The 20,384-nt window shown below is 41.8% G+C and overlaps 3 protein-coding genes across 3 annotated transcripts; 2 read left to right on the forward strand and 1 right to left on the reverse strand.

The window, feature by feature from the left end:
• Window positions 1-71: 71 nt before the first annotated feature.
• Window positions 72-2,993, forward strand: Grip71. Its single transcript, XM_064684896.1, has 5 exons — window positions 72-448; window positions 505-802; window positions 1,248-1,643; window positions 1,705-2,177; window positions 2,236-2,993. Exons 1-5 carry the CDS (start codon window positions 259-261, stop codon window positions 2,907-2,909), a joined length of 2,031 nt encoding a protein of 676 aa, XP_064540966.1. The 5' UTR covers window positions 72-258; the 3' UTR covers window positions 2,910-2,993.
• On the reverse strand, window positions 2,942-5,175 carry Irk3 (Inwardly rectifying potassium channel 3). The gene is made up of 6 exons (XM_064684903.1): window positions 4,756-5,175; window positions 4,507-4,684; window positions 3,715-4,110; window positions 3,548-3,654; window positions 3,141-3,477; window positions 2,942-3,082 (listed from the first exon to the last, which is right to left on the reverse strand). Exons 1-6 carry the CDS (start codon window positions 4,971-4,973, stop codon window positions 2,999-3,001), a joined length of 1,320 nt encoding a protein of 439 aa, XP_064540973.1. The 5' UTR covers window positions 4,974-5,175; the 3' UTR covers window positions 2,942-2,998.
• Window positions 5,176-5,860: 685 nt separating this feature from the next.
• Window positions 5,861-19,753, forward strand: Socs36E (Suppressor of cytokine signaling at 36E). The gene is made up of 5 exons (XM_064684753.1): window positions 5,861-6,261; window positions 16,631-17,386; window positions 17,477-18,371; window positions 18,584-18,889; window positions 19,001-19,753. The coding sequence occupies exons 2-5, from the start codon at window positions 16,678-16,680 to the stop codon at window positions 19,305-19,307; spliced, it is 2,217 nt and encodes a 738-aa protein (XP_064540823.1). The 5' UTR covers window positions 5,861-6,261; window positions 16,631-16,677; the 3' UTR covers window positions 19,308-19,753.
• The last annotated feature ends 631 nt before the right edge of the window (window positions 19,754-20,384 follow it).

Consider the following 20,384-nt stretch of genomic DNA (forward strand, 5'->3'; position numbering starts at 1 on the left):
CGATTTGTTTTTGACACTTAGCAATTGAAATAAATATGTATTTAACATCAATCTCCAAACAGAAAGTAAATTCCGATATTGCGAATTTGAAAACGAGGAGGAGAATGAGAGGTCGGATACGTTGTTTTGCTGCTAAACAGTGAAGACATTTGGCTCGGTCTGGCAACTCTAAAGTTGACAGTCTAAGTATAAAGCCGCCAATTTTCATTACGCAGTCGCAAAGGCATTTGAATTGAACAATTGGGAGTTTCAGCAAATATGTATTTAATATCAACCTCCAAAAAGACAATTTTATCCGATTTTGCGGATTTGGAAACGAAGTCAACATTTGCTCACGCCAATGGAGAATCAACAGATTTTCAGTTCAACGCCCAGCGACGCGTCTTTGTGGAGGTAGACAGAAAGGCGGGCTTGGCGGTGATGCGCATAAAGGAGAAGCAACAAAACGGTAAATCAAATTGCACAATTAAAAATTTATTTGCAATAATATTCATTTTCTTGCAGCACCCGAAATCCAGCGCCTACGCAAATTAACTATAGAGAATGCCTATTCGGTGTGCTGCGCCAAAACGGCGTCCAATCAAATTGCCATTGGCCAATCGAGTGGATTTGTTAAGTTGTTCGACTTTCGCACGACCGAGATGATACACCGTTATCCGGCGGACCAGTCACGCAGCACTGTGCTCTATGTGGACTACAATTGCACGGATGATTACATAGCGGCTGTGCTGGAGGGCGGCAAGATTAACATCTATGGCACCAAGACCAAACAGAAGATTGAGACTCTCACAATTGATGATCAGTAAGTAAAACTTTTTGATTTGATGCCCCTGAGCATTTGAGTTAGACAGACAAATACCATATCTCTATTTCCAGACACGGCAAGCTATCAATTGCTAGGGGTCGATTTCAAGATTGAAATCTCTTTGAGCTTGAGACCCATCCCAAATTATTAAGGTTTCCCCCATATGGGAGGAGTAGGATCTGTTTTCTAAGTTCTTATCAGAAAGACTCTGTCGTGGCAGGTTTCATTCAGGCCTCAATTCTTAATATTCTTGCAGAGGGCATTTTATTTATTTTCCAAGTTCTTATCGAATTGATAGATACATATCCGAAGCCATTAAATGTATATACTCTTGACTTTGTATCAAGAACCAGTTCTTACCACAATGATCTAAGAAGGGTTGATATGTAGTTGCCCGCATTTATCGAACATACGCTTATATTGTCCCTTTTTTACAATGCAGCTCGACTCTGGCTCGTTTTCATCCCAGCAAGCGTTTCCATTTGGCAGTCGCCTCCTACAAGGGCACCGTCAGCGTCTACGATGTGCAATCCAAGCGGACCATCTTCAACATAGACGACGCGCACGATGCGCCTTGCCGGGACGTGAGCATGTGTAGCTCACAACCCTCGCTGCTGGTTAGCGTTGGTTACGATTGCATCATCAATATATTTGATATACGGCGCAACAAGGCGCAGTCGTCCTCAGGCCGTTTAGCCTACTCGCATCCCATGTCGACGGTGGCGTTAAGTGAGTGCGGCACCTACTTTTGTGCGGGGAATCTCAAGGGTGAGCTGATTGCCTACGATATGCGTAGCACCAAGGCGCCGCTGGCCGTGCGTTCCGTGCACGAGGGCTGGTAAGTGTATCAAAATGTTGATCTCTTCAGATTTCAATTCACCATCCCCATTTACTTACAGTGCTGTCAGCCGTGTTGCCTTTGTGCCCATGCCCACGGAGGAGCAGCAGAGCAGCAGCTTCACCAGCTCAAGTAATGTGACTATGGATTCCGGCAAGGCCGCTCAAGTGGAGCGAATGCCGAGCGATGAGCTACGCAAATCGATAGCCGCAAATTTGCTGATTACACAGCAGCAGCTGGCGACCATGAGCAGCTTGGGCTATGGGAACGCCTCTGTCGGAAGCACCTTTGCAACGCCGGCACAAGCTCGCGGACAGCGAGATTCCTTTTGTGATTTTCTAGATGCGCATAGGCCGCGTGCTGTGGATCGCATGTCCACGCGCTTGACCACAACGGCACGACGTGATAGCTTCGACTGGGATGCTCTGCACTCGAAGCCCAGCAATGAGGAACAGCGACAGAGCATTTGTCCGACCGGTTCGGGTCTCAGCTCCCTAGATAGTGCCAATAGCTCTACGGTGGACTCGCTGCAACGTGAGTACCGCTAGCTCCGGTTTAAATGAAACAACTAAATCCATCTAAATGCCCACAGAAACACTCAGCGGTCCATTGCGAGATCGCAGCAACGTATCGGCCGATGCAAAGTTGAAAAAAATTGCCGAAACAGACGAGCACAGCGCCCTGCACGAGCAGTCAGGCAATTGTTCGGCGGCCAGCAGCTGCGCGGGCAGCGACAAGGAGAATCCATCAACAGCGGACGTAGAACGTAAGCAACGCCTGCGTCTGCTGCCAGCCAGTCGCAATAGTACGCCGCATCATGTGGCTGCCACGGCAACGCAATCAGCAGCTTTGCAGCCACAGCAATTGTTGCCGAAGACGTCCAGTGGCATTTCCACAGATGCCTCACTACAGGATGCTGTTGCAGTGGAGCGTGACGAGCTGGACGAGCTGCATAAGGAGCGCGCTGCGCTGCAACAGGAACGAGCGGAGCTGCGCAACCTGCTAGATGAGCGTTTCGTTAAGCTGGAACGCGAATTGAAATGGTCGGATGAGAAAACCCGCTTTCTGCTATTCAGCGAGGTGGCCGATTACTGGAATCAGCAACTGAGTAGCACCCAGGAGATACGCGAAGCTCTGGATTTGCTGCTGAAAAATGATCGCTTTGTGCACGATTACTCGTGTCTGCAGCAGGAGAACGAGATGCTCCGAGCTCAGGTGCAGCAATTGCTTAGCGAGCGCGAGAGCTCAGAAGCTGGTGATGCTTAAGCAATATTTTGGTTTTTAAAAATGTTCGTAAATTTGTAAATTAATGCTGCATTATTAATCATGTATATTATATAGATATATAGTTAGATTCACTTTTTGTATGCCAATTGTAGCTGTTGCTGCTGCTCCTGCTGCAGTTGCTCCGCCGCGCTCAGCTTGACGGGCATGTCCACCTGCAGTTTGATTTTGGAAGTGATTTTAAGCAACTTGAATAACTATTAGTGCACTCACCGATATGGTCGTATTGAAGTTCTCATAGTCGACAATATAACGCTCATGGCTGGCATCGTAGTGGATAATGTTGGCGAAACGCTGACCCCAGTAAATCTCGCGCGGCACATACGACGTCTTCGCCTCGGTCATTTGTGCCGTCGCCGGCGATGTGCCCACAATAGTTACATACAACTCAAATTGCCCGGCGTTAAACTGTTTGGCAGTGCCAAAGTGAAACAGCGGGCTGCTCTCATCGATCACATGGCAGACAATGTCTGGCCAGACAATTAACTGCTCCCCGTTGCCCTCCAGCTTCAGCTCCGTGTGCGTCTTAATGAGCTCGCCCTCGCGCGTGCTGCAAGGCCAAATTTTTTGATGTTTTTAAATTGTGGAGACAACAATTAGATGCTGGACGCATGACTCACTGTTTGTCCACAATCATGTAGACGCGTATCTTGGACTCAATGGACTGCTGCTCGCGCGGATCGCAGACACGAAAGAGCAGGCACAGCTTGCCATCGCGATAACAAATCTAGAAGAATATATATGTACATATGTGTGTATAGATAACTGATTGGGCGGCTGGGCTTACCACAGCCTTATCGCTGAACTTGAGCTTGGTCAATTGCTTGGCTGGACGAGCCGTCTTTGCATAGATAATGCTGACCATGGTGCCCTCGATGGCCGCCGCGCACATCATTTGCATGACGAATAGAAATATGGTTTCCGGGCACTCCTCGCTGGCGTATTTCTCGCCAAATCCGAGCGTTGTTTGCGTCTCAACCGAATATATCATCATGGCCACAAAATTGGGTGTACCATAAATGCAGGGATCCGTGCCCTCGCCCAAACGTTGGCCACTGACAGCATCGAACAGGAAATCGCCATGCGAATAGGCCACCATATAGCATAGGACACCAAAGAAGATCCAGCTAAGAAAGTAGCTGCCTAGAAAAAGTGTCAGCATATATTTCCATTCCAATTCGATCTGTGTGGGCGACAGTTGCATTTGAATATTACTATCGAGCTATCGAACTATCGATGTCGATAACGCCAGCTGTTAATTGTTATCGTTTTCGATTATGTATGAGAATTAGTTTGGCGCGCCCAAGTAAAATGTTTGTTACATGTTTTCTTTTTGGTTAATCATATTATATTATATTGTGTGAGTTTATTTGTTTAGTATATGCTAAATGCTAAATGTTACTTTGTCCCTTTCGCTATTATTTGGCTTGGGCACGTGCTTAATTTTCAGCTTTGCCGTCGGCGATTCGTTTGCCAATTCATCCAATTTGCGCTGTATACTGGGCGTTATGCTATAGATATTCGATCGCTCAGCTGTTGGCTGTGTCTTGGTTGCTTTCTGGCCGAACATGGACCTTACCAGTGTGGTGACCGCATCGCGCATATAGCGCCAGGACTTCTCCGGTATGCGCCTAAAGACAACATTCTCATGCCCATTCTTCTCCATCACACGATGCATGCTGCGCCGCAGCCCATCCGCATCGGTATCGGGGCTCAGCTCAATGGTGCTGCCCGACCAGTCGAGGGTATAGGGAAAGCTACAGCATTGGAATAAATTGGTATAAGTTTTTTTTAATTCAGTGCTGCTCGATGCTGAGATTTGACCCACTTTTGCTCACTGCGCGTCTCCAATTGATCGGCCGTCTGCTTGGACTTGCGTCGCCGCACACAACTGGGACTCTCCGGATAGTAGTCGACTTCGTTGTCATTGACAGTCTCCTTTTCGGGCGATCGTGCCAACGGCTTGGGATTCAACGGCCTTGGCTTCACAGGCATCGAGCTTGAGCGAATCATTTCTAGCTTTTCGGTGGCGTCCACTGAGCTCATTGTTCTGTTGCTGCCCACGCATAGACAGAAACTGAGATTTTTCTTTGTATAATTGCCGTTGCTCGTGTTCTCGTCGTCAGACTCAACGGAACAATTTCACTTGTCGCGTAGATTTGCGCTTTAATTTTTAATTGAATTAGATTGCAGTTCACGGAGCCGAAGCGCGCTCAAGTTGTTTGACTGACTGACCGAATGAAACTGACTCGCGTCTGGGTAGGGAATTAAAATAGTGAAATAGTGATACATTACGGAAGATGTGTATTTTAATATATTTATTATCTTCAAGTAGCGCCTGACTGTGTTTGTGCGCATCAGTACCCCGAGCAGATTAAATCGTCAAAAGTTACCTCCTTATTTAGTTTTTACTGATTATAATGCACATATTTATTCTTTCCGCAAATATTGCCATAGCTACGCCACAAACAGCGAATGTCAGTTAACAAGTTAATCTATTAAGATTTGTTTACACAATGTTGCTGATTTCTGCTATCAGCTAGGAAAACTTTGAATATTCGCGCGAACAAAAGAGCTGCCAATGAATGCAATCGAAATTCTATCGATAAATATTCTTTGACCAGTGCTTAAAAGTGTCATTTTAGTATACATATCGTATACTATTTATATTTAATGTTCTCGTTTATTGAAATTGCAAGTTTCAAAATATAATATTTCATTATCACAAAATTAGAATATTTAGAAATAAATTAAAATGGAATATGAACATTTTTTAAGTTTCTTTATAATAAGTCATTTCTCTTATCAACAATGTAGTGGTATTGCTTCAACATTTTAGGAGCACTTGCGGAAGGCCCTAAATGAAAAATTGATATATATCGCACTTATCGATATGTTTGTGGCCGCAGCTAACTTTAAGTTGTGGCAGTGTGTGTCAGTGACACAAACGAGGAGTATTTGGAACTCGTAGCACGCAAATGTCTCGTTGTTGTCGCTCGGCAAGTTTAAGTGTCTTTAAGGTTGAGATACGTCGTCGTTGCGTTAGTGAAATTGCTTAAATTGATGAAATCAACGCAGCCCAATTGAAGTGCACAGTAATTTAATTGTGTTTTCAGTGCAATCTATGAGAAAAATGTCGTGCGCGTTGCGTTAACAATATGAAAATAAATCGGAAAGTGTGAGAGCGAGAAAAGATAACTTAGTGCAAATGTTTGTGCGGCCAGCTAAACTGAATTATGCTTAAAATACAATTTATATAAATTGCCAACAAACCAAAAATTAATAAGTGCAACAATTACAATACAGAAAAATAGCAACAGCAGCGTTTAAACAGGTAAATAATTGGCTGCGATGACAATAAATTACACACACTGCACGCAGTTTATGTGGCAAATATTCAACAAAATGCCATTGATAAATTCAGTTTGTACACACACATACATATATACGAATATATATATATTTATAAATATGCTTTGATATAAGCAAGGGCATTGTCGGAAATATAAGTATCTATAATTTATGTATGTATTTAATATATAGTATATATGTATATTGGTGTCGCCGTTGCGTTATTTCGTTGTGCCCAAAAGAGATACGAAATTCCCAGAAACGCATTTTCTAATTTAGACCGATTTCTGAGAAGTGACAGACAGCCAAGCGAGCCGCCAACAACAGCAGCAGCTCAACGAGACCAACAACAATGCGCATACATACACATACACACATATACGTACATATGCTTGCTCTCGCGCTCACACAGAGCGACTTAGCAACAACAACAACACAATGGTAAAGGCAGTGTTTTGTTGGCAAAGGGAGAGCGGCAAGTTGGCGGCTGCTGATGTTGGCAGCTGCTGTTGCTGTGGCGGCTATTGAATGAAATGCTGTTGCTGCTGCTGCTGTTGCGGCTGCAAACATTTAACACCACAAGCCAAGCTGAAGCTGGCCTCACACACACACACATACACGCGCACGCTCAAGTATAGAGAAAGCGAGTCTTGACTCAATTCGCCTGAAGCCATACTTCATACACACTCGACGTCTGCAGCGGCAATATTTTTTTTCGACGTACCCTTCACAAGAAAAGGTGTTATTAACTTTGTTGTTGTCTGTAATGCACACACACACACACACCTATCTATACACACACACATTTTGGTTAATTCTTGTTAAAAGCGGGTTTTTGACCAGCTTCTTCCGCTCATTTCCTTGAAATTGTATTAAAACTTTTGAGTGCATTTCTGTGGGCTCTCTGGGGTTTTTAATAGCTTTTCATGTGAAATTGAAATTGTTTCCAACACAGCCAAAAAAAAAAAGGATAAGTGTAATTGGGGCGTTGGTTAATTGGCTTGTCTAGATGCGCCCGTGGGCCCAATGAGATCTTTACGGCCATGTTGCCATGGTGTCTGAACTTCGAAGCAAACAAAAAACGTTGAGCCCTTTTTCAATATATGTAGCACATTTATCGTGTTTGTTCATGCGCAGCAGGAAGTATTTTCAAGATAATTAAATATTTTCGAAAATGAAAAATATACTATATTGTTGTAATAAAATATGGCGAAGCATTGTATATTATGTACATATGTGAATTTTGATATTTTGTAGGCCTTTATTGCGAATATGGCTGCTTGTCACACTGTTTTGTGATATCATAATAGAGCTGCGCATAAACGCACGAAGATTGCTATTCCTCATCCCCCACCCCCTAGCCCTCTGCCCCTATTGGCTTACGCTCAGCTGCTGCTGCTGCCGTTGTGGCTATTTTTTGTTTCTTCTCCCCTCTTCCGTGTTTCTATTGTATTAGTATTTGTTATATGATTTACGTGCAGATTTCGTGGAAATCTAAAGTGATGTATGTATGTGTGTGTGTGTTGTTGTTGTTGTTTTTTCTTTCTTTCTTTTATTTTGCGCTCATTGTTAATTGTTCGCGTGAATTTTGTTCAATTGAAACGCAATGCCAAAAGTGAAATGTGGGCAAAACACTCAATTTTTGTTAGAGTGGAATTCATTATTGTTGTTTGTTTGTTTGTTTTTATGTTTTTATGTTTAGCTGCTCTTAATTGTATTTCATAGTAAATCATCAAGCTATATATGCATAGCTCTGGCAATAAGGTTATTGTTATATTTTTGAGAAACCGGTTGACTTTTGGTTGGGTTCAAGTTTTTTTTTTTAAACATGTTTTTGTTTTTATATGTATTTATTTATTTGTTTATTTGTTTTGAATCTCATCTGGGTCGCGTTGCCCGACTTTCATAGGTAGATGACGACCTAATCTATATTTGCCAGAGCCGTTGCCTAGTTACCAATTACCAGTTACACTTGGTCCCCACTTGGTTTCTTATGGCACACCCCCATTGACCCCCAACCAGGCGCAGACAGAAAGCTGTTGTTGTTGTTTTTGTCGTTGTTGTCTCTTACCAGTTTCAGTTCCAGTTCCACTATCTTAGCCACATGCTCATGCCCGTGTTGTTGTTGTTGGTGTTGTTGCCAGCTCTCTTGTCTCTGTCGTGTGCACATATTTGCCTTCAATTTCCATGGAAAACGAAGCGCTTTTGATTGTTCTCGGAATTGCCGTTTCCCAACTTTGCCAACGCTCTCCTGATAAGCGCGCTGTTCTACTATATTCACCTGAATACTATCAGACCTGACCGTTAAACACTGTAATTTTCGTGTGAATTGTGATAAGTAACATTAATTGCAATAGTAAATAACGCGAAAAGATCCAAAGTCAAAAGGTTGAGTGCGCGGCAAGTGTATTAAAATTGAAATCGGTATGTTGTAAGCTTTAAAAAATACAAAGATATAATATCTTTTGGTTTTTAGCAGTTTGCAAGCTACGATATGTTAAAGTACAAATATTCAAATACGCATCACTATGAACAGTTAAGTCTTAAATAAGCTGATTATTTTTTAGAGTAAACAACAATTCTGTATTGAATTATTGTTTCACGGGCTCGTCATTTTGTACTTAAATTTAGTAACAGTTACTCGTTACAGCTGAGATTAATCACGATTTGTATATGTATCCATAAACAAATATTCTTTTTTTGAATTTCTCATATAGGTCTGCCTACTTTATCTATATCTGTTTTATCGTCCTCTCCTCCATTGTTCAATAGTTGCCCAAGTCAATTCTGATTCTTGTAATTTTGTGCTTAAATTTAGTAACAGTTACTCGTTACAGCTGTCACGATTCTTTACATGCATTGCACATCTCTATTTGACACATTATTTACTCTGGTGGGCGGCTACACTCACAGACTTTACATTTTTCGTAGTAATTTATCAATGAAATATTGTGGAATACTTTGATTATCTTTACAGTTGCCTGGAACTGTTGCATGTGTGGGTAAAGCACACACATACAACGAATACATCAAGTACTATAATTTACGGGCTCTGATATTTTATTTATTTGTTTTTTTTTGCCTATCGGCTTCCGGTTGAAGGCAATCGTAATCGCTAAATTTATAAATTTAATCGGTGCTATTATATACGTATGTATATATACACAATATATATATATATATTTGTGGAACAAATAAAGAGCGCTGATTGTCGCGCTGTATTGTTCAGTTGACGTTTCTGGGCAACACGAGAAGGTAACTATACGAAATGTATTGCCTTATTTGGAAGTGTTTGCTTAATGCTTGATAATAGTGAAACCTACCTCAATAGGGGGTACAGGTAGGTGCTACTTATAGGAATCGTAATTCATTATGATAAATGCCTGCTATATGAAAGGTGCCAATGAGTCTCGTAAGAAATTCAAACTTTCTGAAGAGCTTTAGGAGTTCCTAGGGAACGTACTGAAACTGTGTTCAGCTATATCCTTAAAGGAGAGAAGCGGAGAAAGGAGTAAAGAGTTGTATAAATATATTTATTATAAATAGTCTTTAAGACTCTTGCAGTGGTTGTTCTTATTTTTTTAATTTGGAGAAATGTTATTAAGCCTATTTACATATTTATGTTTGTTCCTACTCAGATCGAGTCAATTACTAGCCTTAATATGTTCCCAACATATAATCTTATTAACCACGAACCACTGTATCGTAAAACGAAACCAAGAGAACAACTGACCGGAAGTCGAGTTTTGGTATGAAACATTGTGTACTTCATCTTCGGCACTTCGAAGATAATTTTTATGTATAGACATGCATATTGTTTATTATTACAAAAGTTTTTGATTAGAATTATTATATAGAAAGCATTCTCGTATTTGTATTAATCAGTTTAATGAGGCTGCGAAGTCAGCTGCTGAATATCAGATGTTAAAAAATGAGGCAGCAGAAAGAAAGGCGTTAATAAGATATTACATTATTATCTGATTACGCGAAATATATCTATTTCAGCTAATTAAAGTAGCCCAATATTTTATTTCACGCACAAAAAAAAGCAAAGTATTATTTGTAGATCATTTTTATTTGATGGGTTTTTCTACTTCTTTAAGCCCAGCTTAATGCTATTCTGTCGCATCTTCGAAGCTCTACGAATCTTTACAATTCTTCGTTTCTGTTAATTCCAATTCACCGTTAGACGCTTTTGCTCATAATTTGTATCTTAACATTAGCATACAAAATATGTACACAAAGATGTGTATCTGAAAGTTGCAAAATTTTCTGGGTGTGTGTGTCTTTCTCTGTATCTGTATCTAAACATGCCTAGGCCGAACCCAACTTTTGGGCAACCTTGACAAATGTCCGACGCACAGCCCGCAGCTGGACTAAAGTGTGGCAAATTAAGTTGAAATTTTGTTAGTGCTTTCGTTTAATCAGAAAGCAGCAACAACGCGCACACACACACGCTATAGGGACTGTATGTGTGTGTGTGTGCTGCGTACCTTTGAACAACTTCATGACTTCACCAGCATGTGAGTACCGTGTGCATACATATTTTCCAAGAATCGCTCATGTGCTGTGTGTTGGTTGTGTATTGTATTGTGGATTTATCATGAGAGCCTTTCAGCGGGGCGCGTTTCTACGAATTTTGCCACTTTTCACATTCATGTTAATATTATTATTGTGCGTCTTCTTCTTCTGCTTACTTATTACTATTATGATTATTATTTTGCTCGTACATATGTATGTATTGCCGTGCGTACCTTAATACCCATACGCCATTTTATTATCCACACATATTCACATAGATAATTTATCCCAGCTATGCGCTCTGAAATTGCCCAAAAATTCGCGATAAGAAATAAAAAAAAAATTAAAAAAAAACTAGAAATTTAAGTGAGCCACCCTAATGTAAATAAATTGCCATCATTACACTGAACACCCCTAGTGCAGCTATCGAGTTGTAAAGACGCTTGTTAAGCTTTAAAAAAAAAAACAGAGTTACCAAGTGTCCAGACACTTTTAAATACTGTTATGTAGAAGCTATAAACAATATACATACATATGTAGATATGTAAATTCATATCTATAGTACATACGTGCACAAATGTACTTATAAACAATGGCATCTTATGAGAATTTGATTTGATTATTTTTGCTATTTGTGTTGTTTACCTACGTCAATGAGATTCCTCTAGGTATTCCAATGGCAATGGCCATATCTCAAGCATATCAGTCACGAATCGCATGATAAGCGTACGAGGCGATAGAAAGAGACAAAGACTGAGTGCGTGAGTGAGAGAGAGAGAGCAAGTCATAGATAAAAATAATAAAATCAAGCTCGAGCCTCATACCGTGGGTGAGAGCAGTTGAATTCGGTGGAATTGCTAATTAAATTGGCATATGAAAGCCGAATTGCCATGAGAATTGTTTATGTTCATACTACAATTTCGAGCGAAGCGTAATGAATGGAGAGGAGCAAATACGTTTTATATTTTTGGCATGAGCGAGCGAGAGGGCAAGCGGCCGGTGCGGCCGGGTGGGCGGGTGAGTGAGTGGGCAAAATGAAAACGTAATAAATAAATCTCATTTCAATTTTCTTGCGAAAAATATCAAAATGAAATACACTTTCTCAGGCCGTATGGTACACCGCCTGCTACCGCTGTACCCCTCCCGCTACCCCTGAAGAATGCCTCGTTCGTTGCGCTCCTTTGGCACTTTGCGCTTTGTTGCCGCGCGCTCTGCTTTGCATGTGATTTTGTTTTCAAGCGAAGTTCATTTGCGAATTCCAAGTAAATGCAAAAGCGAAAAACGAAAAAATGAAATAAACAGCAAGAAGAAGCGACAGCAGCCAGAGCCAGCAAAGCGACGGCAATGGCAACAAAAGTAATTGAATTCGCTTTAAAATCCTACGCCCGTCCGCCTGTCTGTCTGTCTGTCTGTCTGTCTCATTCGTTTTTGTTGTCTACCCATAACGCTCTGTCCTAGTTGCGCATTTCACCTCCCTGCCCGTTGTTGTTGATGTTGACTATTTGCTCGCGCTTTAGTTTTGCACTTGCCGCCTGCTACTCAACAACTACTGAAGCCGCTTGCCTAGCAATGTGCCTCCCCCTCATCCGTTGTCACCTGCTTCACCTGTTTACACTGACCGCAATTCATTTTGTGTTTTGTTGTGACAATTTCAGCGTAAAAACATGACAATAGGCAGCAGCCAAAGCGAGTACCGTGAGCTTGGGAGCAGTTTTCGCAGTTTTGCTTTTTCCCTACCCATCCAAATGGGCTTTAAATGCGAAGGTGGTGGTGGCAGCGGGGGACGGAGTTATGTAAAATCAAGCGGGTGGCGAATTGCTGGGAATTCACATTCAAAAGATACTCAAGCACACAGCTTCACGTTGGCGAAACTGCGACTTAACTTTGGCAACGTTTCTGTTTCGCAATACTCAATTGGAAAAGTTTCGCGAACTCCTTATTCCTAAGAACTTCTGCTCTGATATAACTTTTTAGCTGTGGTAACTAAAGTGCTTAACAAAGTCTGAAAATGGTGCATTCTCATTTGTGTCTTATACAACACTACAAAGCATTTTACTTGCACTAAAAATTGGTGAATTCTTATTTGTTCTTATTTGTATCGGTTACCGATTAAAGCATTTCATTTGCACTAAAATTGGGTATAAACAAACAGTTTCTTTTGAATAACTCTGTCATTTGCATAATGTTTATTATATTTTCAACTATTTTTTAATTGTTCTCACAAAACTTTTGATACCAGCGCTGGGGAAATATGCGCAGGTGCTTATTAGAAAAATGTCCAGCTTTTCTGCTACCACATTCATACTATGTGCATACATACATATATTTATATATGTCGCGCTCCCCTTTTCAATAGAGTTTACTGTGAAACGTTTATCAACGTTTTTACCACGAACAAGTTATGTATTAGATCATTATCTGTATTTGGATTTCTGATGAAATTTCGCATTGTCTGCAGCACTTCCAGCTCATGGCAACGAGGCAAAAAATATTATAAAACAAAATGTAGAAAAGAGAAAAAAAAACAACAAAACTGAAGAAAGAAAAAGGTCCGAAACGCGGACCCTCTCGAAACGCCAGGCGGGCTGCTAAATGCACGTAGTAGTCGCTGTAGCTCGTGCCTCGCATCTCACACCTCCTGAAGCGCTACCCCAATGCGCTCCAGTGACTCATACCCTGCCTCCTACCTGCCTACTTAGCCTTATACTATATATATACATATATATATATAAATATATTTGTGTGGTAGCCCAAAGAGTGTTGTTATAAGCGAGTTATGCGGTTTTATCTGGTGTGCTTCAACTTCAGGTTTCCATTGAAAGTTGGGGGCTGACTCGTCGTCGCTCGCCGCCGTCTCATGCGGGTCTTTCACACACACACACACATACAGCTGGATTTCATCATTCTCGTAAATATAATCGGATGTTTTCAGTTGGGAATAATGTGTGCATAAAATAATCGAAACAAAACGAGAATCGTGTCATACTACTACGACCTGATTCATTGCACCCGCCCCCATTGATCGGGCATTGAGAAAGGTCGCTGCCGATTAAAAGCAGCACGTGCTGCAGCTTGTTAGCCATAGATGGCGCCACACAATTTCAATTAGCTAGCGGTATCAATTAGTATTTCCAAATAAAAAATAAGTTAAATGAATATCGAATTCTGGCTAAAAACATATTGAGCTTTGTCCAAAAGCGAGCTTTTGGCTCTATCGCACTTCCGGGAAGTATGTACGTTAAGCTTTTTGAGCAAATGGTTTTTTCCAATTTTAGCTTCAATAGTATTTTTTCCTACCCCTCGCCTTGTTTTTGTATTTGTATTGTATGCACTGTTAATTATTTAATGAGCCCTGCGCAAAGTTTGAAAGCGTTTCCATGGGTGCAATGCGGGTGAAATTTCCCAGAAATTGACGAGTGTTCGGATTCGGAATAAGGCTGCAATTATGAATAGCTACAACTACGCAGCAATTGGTTAGGTTCAGCTGGCAAACTTACTGATTACCAATTAGCGATACGAATTGCTGTCGATTTCTGTATTTCTGTTGAAAAGCCAATTAAATGATGTCAGAGTAGTTGGCTGTGATTTAACAGAATGATTAATTTTAAATAACCGATCAAGGCTGCAGAAATACTGATTACAATGCTTGATATAGTATTACGCTATTAAAAGAACATTTGCAATTCATTTCAACTTTAATTAGCTGCACTTAAAACAGTTTTAGACACGTGCAAGTTTTTATGAGTTCGCAAATTTGAAAATTTAAATTATATTTGATTTAAGTATTCTTGAAACGAATAAAAAATATCCATAAATTCTCTCAAATTTTCATACAAAAGCTAAGTATTTTTGAAAGAAATAAAAATTATCGATTAAATCAATGTTGAGACTTTATCAAAGCACAACTCAAAAACTTTTAAAATTAGTTATGCCAAAATTGGGTTGTAGATTCTAGTGTAGTTTAAACAATTGAAAAAAATATAACTAATATATTTACTAAATAGTATTTAGATACCTTCTTCCATATTCAAGCCCAGAAAATTTTGCTAAGTTCGCACTATATCGAATCCTTATTGCTATTTTCAAAGTATTTGCGGAAAATAAAAATTCTCTTAGAAACAGGAAAAAAAAAATACCCAATAATATTTAAGCATTGCGCTTATAATTTCTGGTTAATATCAATTTGTGACAGCTGCAATTAGCGCTCGCTCGGTCATTGGCATTTCGAATCGCCTGATCGGTGATCTAATGGTTCAATGAAATACCCCAAATGACAGCTTTTTTTTTTTGTTGGCTTGGCAACATTTTCAGAAGTTATATTTTATTTTTTCGGGGGGAACTTGGCCTAGCAGAGAAGTGTGACTCATTAGAGACGTCTGTCATGGTTGCCCTTGGCGAATGACGCATATTATTACCTAGCTTTTTTTTTTCGCGGCGATAAGGATTCCGACTCTCTTACTCGAAACCCCCAAAACAAGCAACAAGAAATCGCGTCAGACAAACTGGGGACCTAATGTGTGTGTGTGTGAGTGTGTATGTGTGTGTATGTGTGTGTGGGTTTATACGAGTCGCGTTATCAATGAATCTTTGCCCACAATTCTGATGAATGAACGCTTACTGTGTAAACTTGAATGCGACTCTCGGAGCTCAGGGTTTTCGCTGCTGGGTCTCTCATTACGATTTCAATGATTTGTGAAATTGGCAAACGTTGCAGCGAACAGCGAGTGTTATATGTATACAGATACATATGTATGTATGTATGTTATTGAGGCTAGATTTCACTTACACACTCCATTCCCTAGTCTAAATATAGCCTAGGATTAACATACGCAACGATATGTTAGGTAACGATATAAAGATGTGCGTCTTTGGGACTCTGGGACTGTGTGCGGCAGCCGATGCGTGGGATTGCTATGTGCGCCATTGTTTTTAATGGGCCATTCCTGGAGCATGGCGCGCTGCATGAGTCAGTCTGGCGGGGGGGGACCTCTTCGTGGGCGCCACTTGGAGCTCTGTGAGCGAATGCAAAGTGTGTCTGAGTTTGTGTCTGAGTTTGTGTTTGTGTTTGCGGGGGACTCATGTCGTATCAGTAAGTGCATTTAATTGCTAACACCCAACTTCAACTCGACTTAAGTAAGTAATTAAGTCGGAAAACTAGAAAACAGTAGCTACTGCTATGGGGGGGCGCGTTTGTTGCTGTAGGTCAAGACATTTCACACTCGGTTAAACGCGCGCCTGCCTCGTCGAGACATGTGATTGCTGTGAGAGAATTGTTCAAAGCTAGCAGCGAATAAACTGGAATTTTTATTTTTAATAATTACTCATTTACTGTTTCTGGATAAACCAAGCAACAGTAACAGGAAACATGTGTTAACGTTTAAAAGCTGCCAGTGGAAACGGTGCAAAAATTTTAGCAAAATACTAATTTCTTTTTACGCGATCTAACTAATTAACATTTTTGTTGAAAAAGCACAGTTTTTATATAACTAACGTTTTTGATGTGGAAAATTTTGAAGCGTAATGAAATTGCAATTTTTTTTGTTTTTACATCAAATTAAATATAATTAGCTAATTAATGTATTCAACTTTTCATTTTCCTTGTCTATTTATGGAAAGTTAAATACTCGTAAGCATATCGCTTATTTTTAGTATATACCATATATGTAAAATATAAATCATGCAAAATATCAATTAAGTAAGCTGGCCACACCGTCATTCAGCTAAAAGTGCATTTTAAAAAGGTGGCAACGCCGAAGAAGCATAAAATTGCAGATAATTTGAATATGTGAATACACTTACTTATTTCTCATTTTACTTATTCCTATTTACAGTTGAATGTAGCAGGACCTGTAAAGGAAACACAGATATACAAATTCCAATGGGTCATCAATTGAGCAAACGAACAGACGTCATCGTTGCCAGCCAAAGCCAAAGCCAAAGCCAGAGCAGAACCCATAGAAATTCCAGAAGCAGGCAGACGAATTTGGAGCAGGAGACGCAGCAGCAGCAATTGCCAGATATTGCCGAAGCTGGCGAACGAAAAACGCCAATTGCTGAGGAGGCGTTAGCAGAGGTGCGACAGATTATAATTAAAATACAATTGGCCAAAATGGAGGACGGCAACGACTGCGCGGAGCAGCAGCAGGAGCAGCAACAATTTCCACTGTCCGAGGGCGTCGCAATGTCTGCGGACGCGCTCAATGCAAATGAGCAAATTTTAAGTGTGGCAGTGGGTGCGGCAGCTGGAACGGCGGGCACAGGTGCGAGTCGAACTGCGGGCAGTTCAACGGAAGCGCCAAAAACAAACGAAAGACAACTCGTGAATAACAACAATTTAGCGGGAAGCGTTGCGTCGGCGTCGGCTGCGGTCAAAATGCTACAATTGCACGACGACGACGATAATGATGATGATGACGACGTCGTTGACGACGCCGAAGACGCCGAATTGGAAATGGCAATATCGTCGTTGCTGCGTCGGCGGCGTCGCAGCAGCAGCGGCGGCGGCGCCGAAGGCGTCGAGTACTGCGAGGTGCTCGAGCCGCAGCCAGTCAGCGATATGTTGTCGAGCGGAGCACAACGCGCGCAAGGTAAATCAACGCCAGCAAATATAATTTTAAATGCCAATTGTAATTTTTTTTTTCGTTTTCTTCTCTCTTTGCTCTTTTCTCTCTCTTCAGCGCCCAGCAGCAGCAATAGCAGCAGCGGCAACAGCTGCTGTCGCAGTCGCAGCAGCAAGGCTCTGCCAACTGGCGCCGCAGGAACAAGCACATCCAAGCGTCGTTGCTGCAAATGCAAATGTCGCGATGCATTGCGCGGTCTGCGCGGCATGCTGGAGTCGAGCACGGCCAGTGCCAGTGGCAGTGCCGCCAAGGACAAAAAGGAGCCAGCAGCAGCAGCAGCCGCTGCTGTGGCTGCGCCTCGCACCAAGTCGCGTAGCAGCGCCGATAGACGCTCCACCCCGCCCACGCTGAGCGCCAGCAGCGGCGGAGCAGCTGCTGCACGCCTGCAAACGCATCGTCAGCGCAATTCTGTGGCCGTCGCCGAGCCCAGCCAGCTGGCGATTTGGGCAGCGCCCGCCATGGGCGATGTCATCATACGCATCAGTTCCCAGCCGCAGCCGCAATTCTTGATGGAATCAGCTGCAGCTACCGCAGCGTGCAACAATTGCAATGCGAATACGCCCGTGGTCACCATGAGCCATCAGGGTCTACGTTTGGTTGCCTCCACACATCCAGACCCTACTGCTGCGGCGGTGGCGGCAGTCCTGCCCGCTTTGGCCATTGAACAGCCACGTTCCGCTCTCCCGCTGAATGCGTACGGTGCCGGGGTGACGGTTCATTCACAAATCGATTTTATGCACTGCCTGGTGCCGGATCTGGAGCGCATCATCAATAGCAGCTTCTATTGGGGCAAAATGGATCGGTATGAGGCGGAGCGTCTGCTCGAAGGCAAGCCGGAGGGCACATTTCTGTTGCGCGATTCCGCACAGGAGGAGTTCCTATTCTCGGTCACATTCCGCAAATACGGACGTTCGCTTCACGCGCGCATCGAGCAGAGCGGCCACAAGTTTAGGTGAGTCAATAGACAGATAACTAGATAACCAATGACACATGCTTCAAATCTTTGAGTCAACTCGTTAAAAAGTGAGATCAGACCACAGGCTCGAACCAGGTTTTCCCCTTCGAGGAACCGATTCCTAACCGATTTGCAGCTCTGCTTGCTTTGAGGAAGCTTTAATCTTTAATATTGGTTAACTAACTCTGAAATCTTCTTTCCACCCACAGCTTTGATTGTCATGATCCGTGCGTGTTTGCTGCTCTGACGGTTACCGGACTGCTGGAGCATTACAAGGATCCGTCGTGCGTGATGTTCTTTGAGCCCTGCCTGACCATGCCGCTGCATCGCCGCCAGACGTTCTCGCTGCAGCAGCTGGCGCGCGCAACAATTGTCTCCAATACCTCATACGATGGCATCAATCAGCTGGAGCTGCCGGGTCGCCTGAAGAGCTACCTCAAGGAGTACCACTACAAGCAAAAGCTGCGCGTCAAGCCCTGCGATGCACACACACCAGCCCCCTACTATGCTAACATATAGTCCGCGGCAAAATCGGCGATTGTGGCTGCTACGCCAGCGGCATCGGCGGCGGCGGCGGCGTCTGTGGTGCTGCCAATGCCTGTTTTGCAAGCAATGCCAGCAGCAACCGTGCGGCCGCCGCCGCCGGCGGGCTTCTATTACGAGGATGTGGACAGTGCCAGTGACTGCGATGCGGACGATGATGATGATGAGGCGGTCAACATACGTGTCTCATACGTGCAACATGCTGAGGTTGTGGCACAGCTGCGACGACAGCCACAACAACAACAACAACAGCGGCAACAACAGCTGCAGCAGCAATTGTTAAGGCTACCCAATCGCCTGGTCGCCGCACTCGGTCGCCTGTCCGCCAATCTCAACTGCTATCAGCCCGTAGCAACAACGCTGCCAGCGCGCAACAAACGTGCCGCCTGATGATGTGTGTGCTAAAACCAAAATCAACCACAACCTAGAGACAATCCCAGTGCGTCGTCTGCCGAAGCCTACTCCAAAAGCAAACAAAAGCAAAAAAACAAACAAAACTAATATATGAAAAAATCTAAATATTCTATAGTTAATGCAAGTAGCCTTTAAAGCGTAAAGTGTAACCATAAGTATTACATATTCAAACTGAAAGATCCTCTCCTATATACGATATACATATATAGTATAATTTATATATATATATGTGTTTATATATAATTATTATCCATACCAACTCGCTCCGCATTTGTTTCCCAACGTATTTAAGTAATTTTGCAATTTTGCAATTGAATTGAATTTGTTAAAGTATTTTATAACTTGTATATTTGCAGCGCGTCCTATTTATTCAAAACTTGTAGAATTTTATGAGAAAATTAAATTATTTGTACATATTAAAACCAACCACTTACCCCTCCCCCCCCTCCACCCACAACTTAGGCGTAAACATATCTAGATATTATATTACAAATTAATAGCGTACAACTCTCATTAGCCAAATTGCAAGTAAACGTGTTTGTTTTTTGTACATTTTTATTTATATATGTATATGTACATCAAAATAGTATTTTATTTATTTATTCTAATTGTAATTCGTGGCTGCGCTTGAAATATATTTTTAAATTTTCCAATTGCGTGCTGTAGCAGGCAAATTGTACATAAATCAATTATTTAATACAGTTTAGTTTATATTCAAATACTCCTACTAGGTGGTTGCTGTTAATCGTAAATATTATAAATATCTATATATATATATCTGTAAACCTGTAAATTATGCAGTTGTTTCAAAGCTTATACAAACAGTTACATATCGGAATGTTCTACGTGTTGAGTATGAGAAACAAATAAAAACAATAAACAAAACCAAATAGAGAAATTTAAATAACTAAAATTTCGAATAGCAGTCACAGTTATTTGGAAATTACTTTATTGTTCCTTATGTTCATTAATTATCTTTTCGGTTTACAAAAGCTCGAGTCGAAAATTTGTATGACTAAAAATATAAATATTCATGGATATATTTGCGTAAAT

This window comes from Drosophila montana, unplaced genomic scaffold (assembly GCF_035044405.1).
Source record: "Drosophila montana isolate Dmon_TW-CO22-7 unplaced genomic scaffold, ASM3504440v1 contig_2_1, whole genome shotgun sequence".
NCBI lineage: Eukaryota > Metazoa > Arthropoda > Insecta > Diptera > Drosophilidae > Drosophila > Drosophila montana.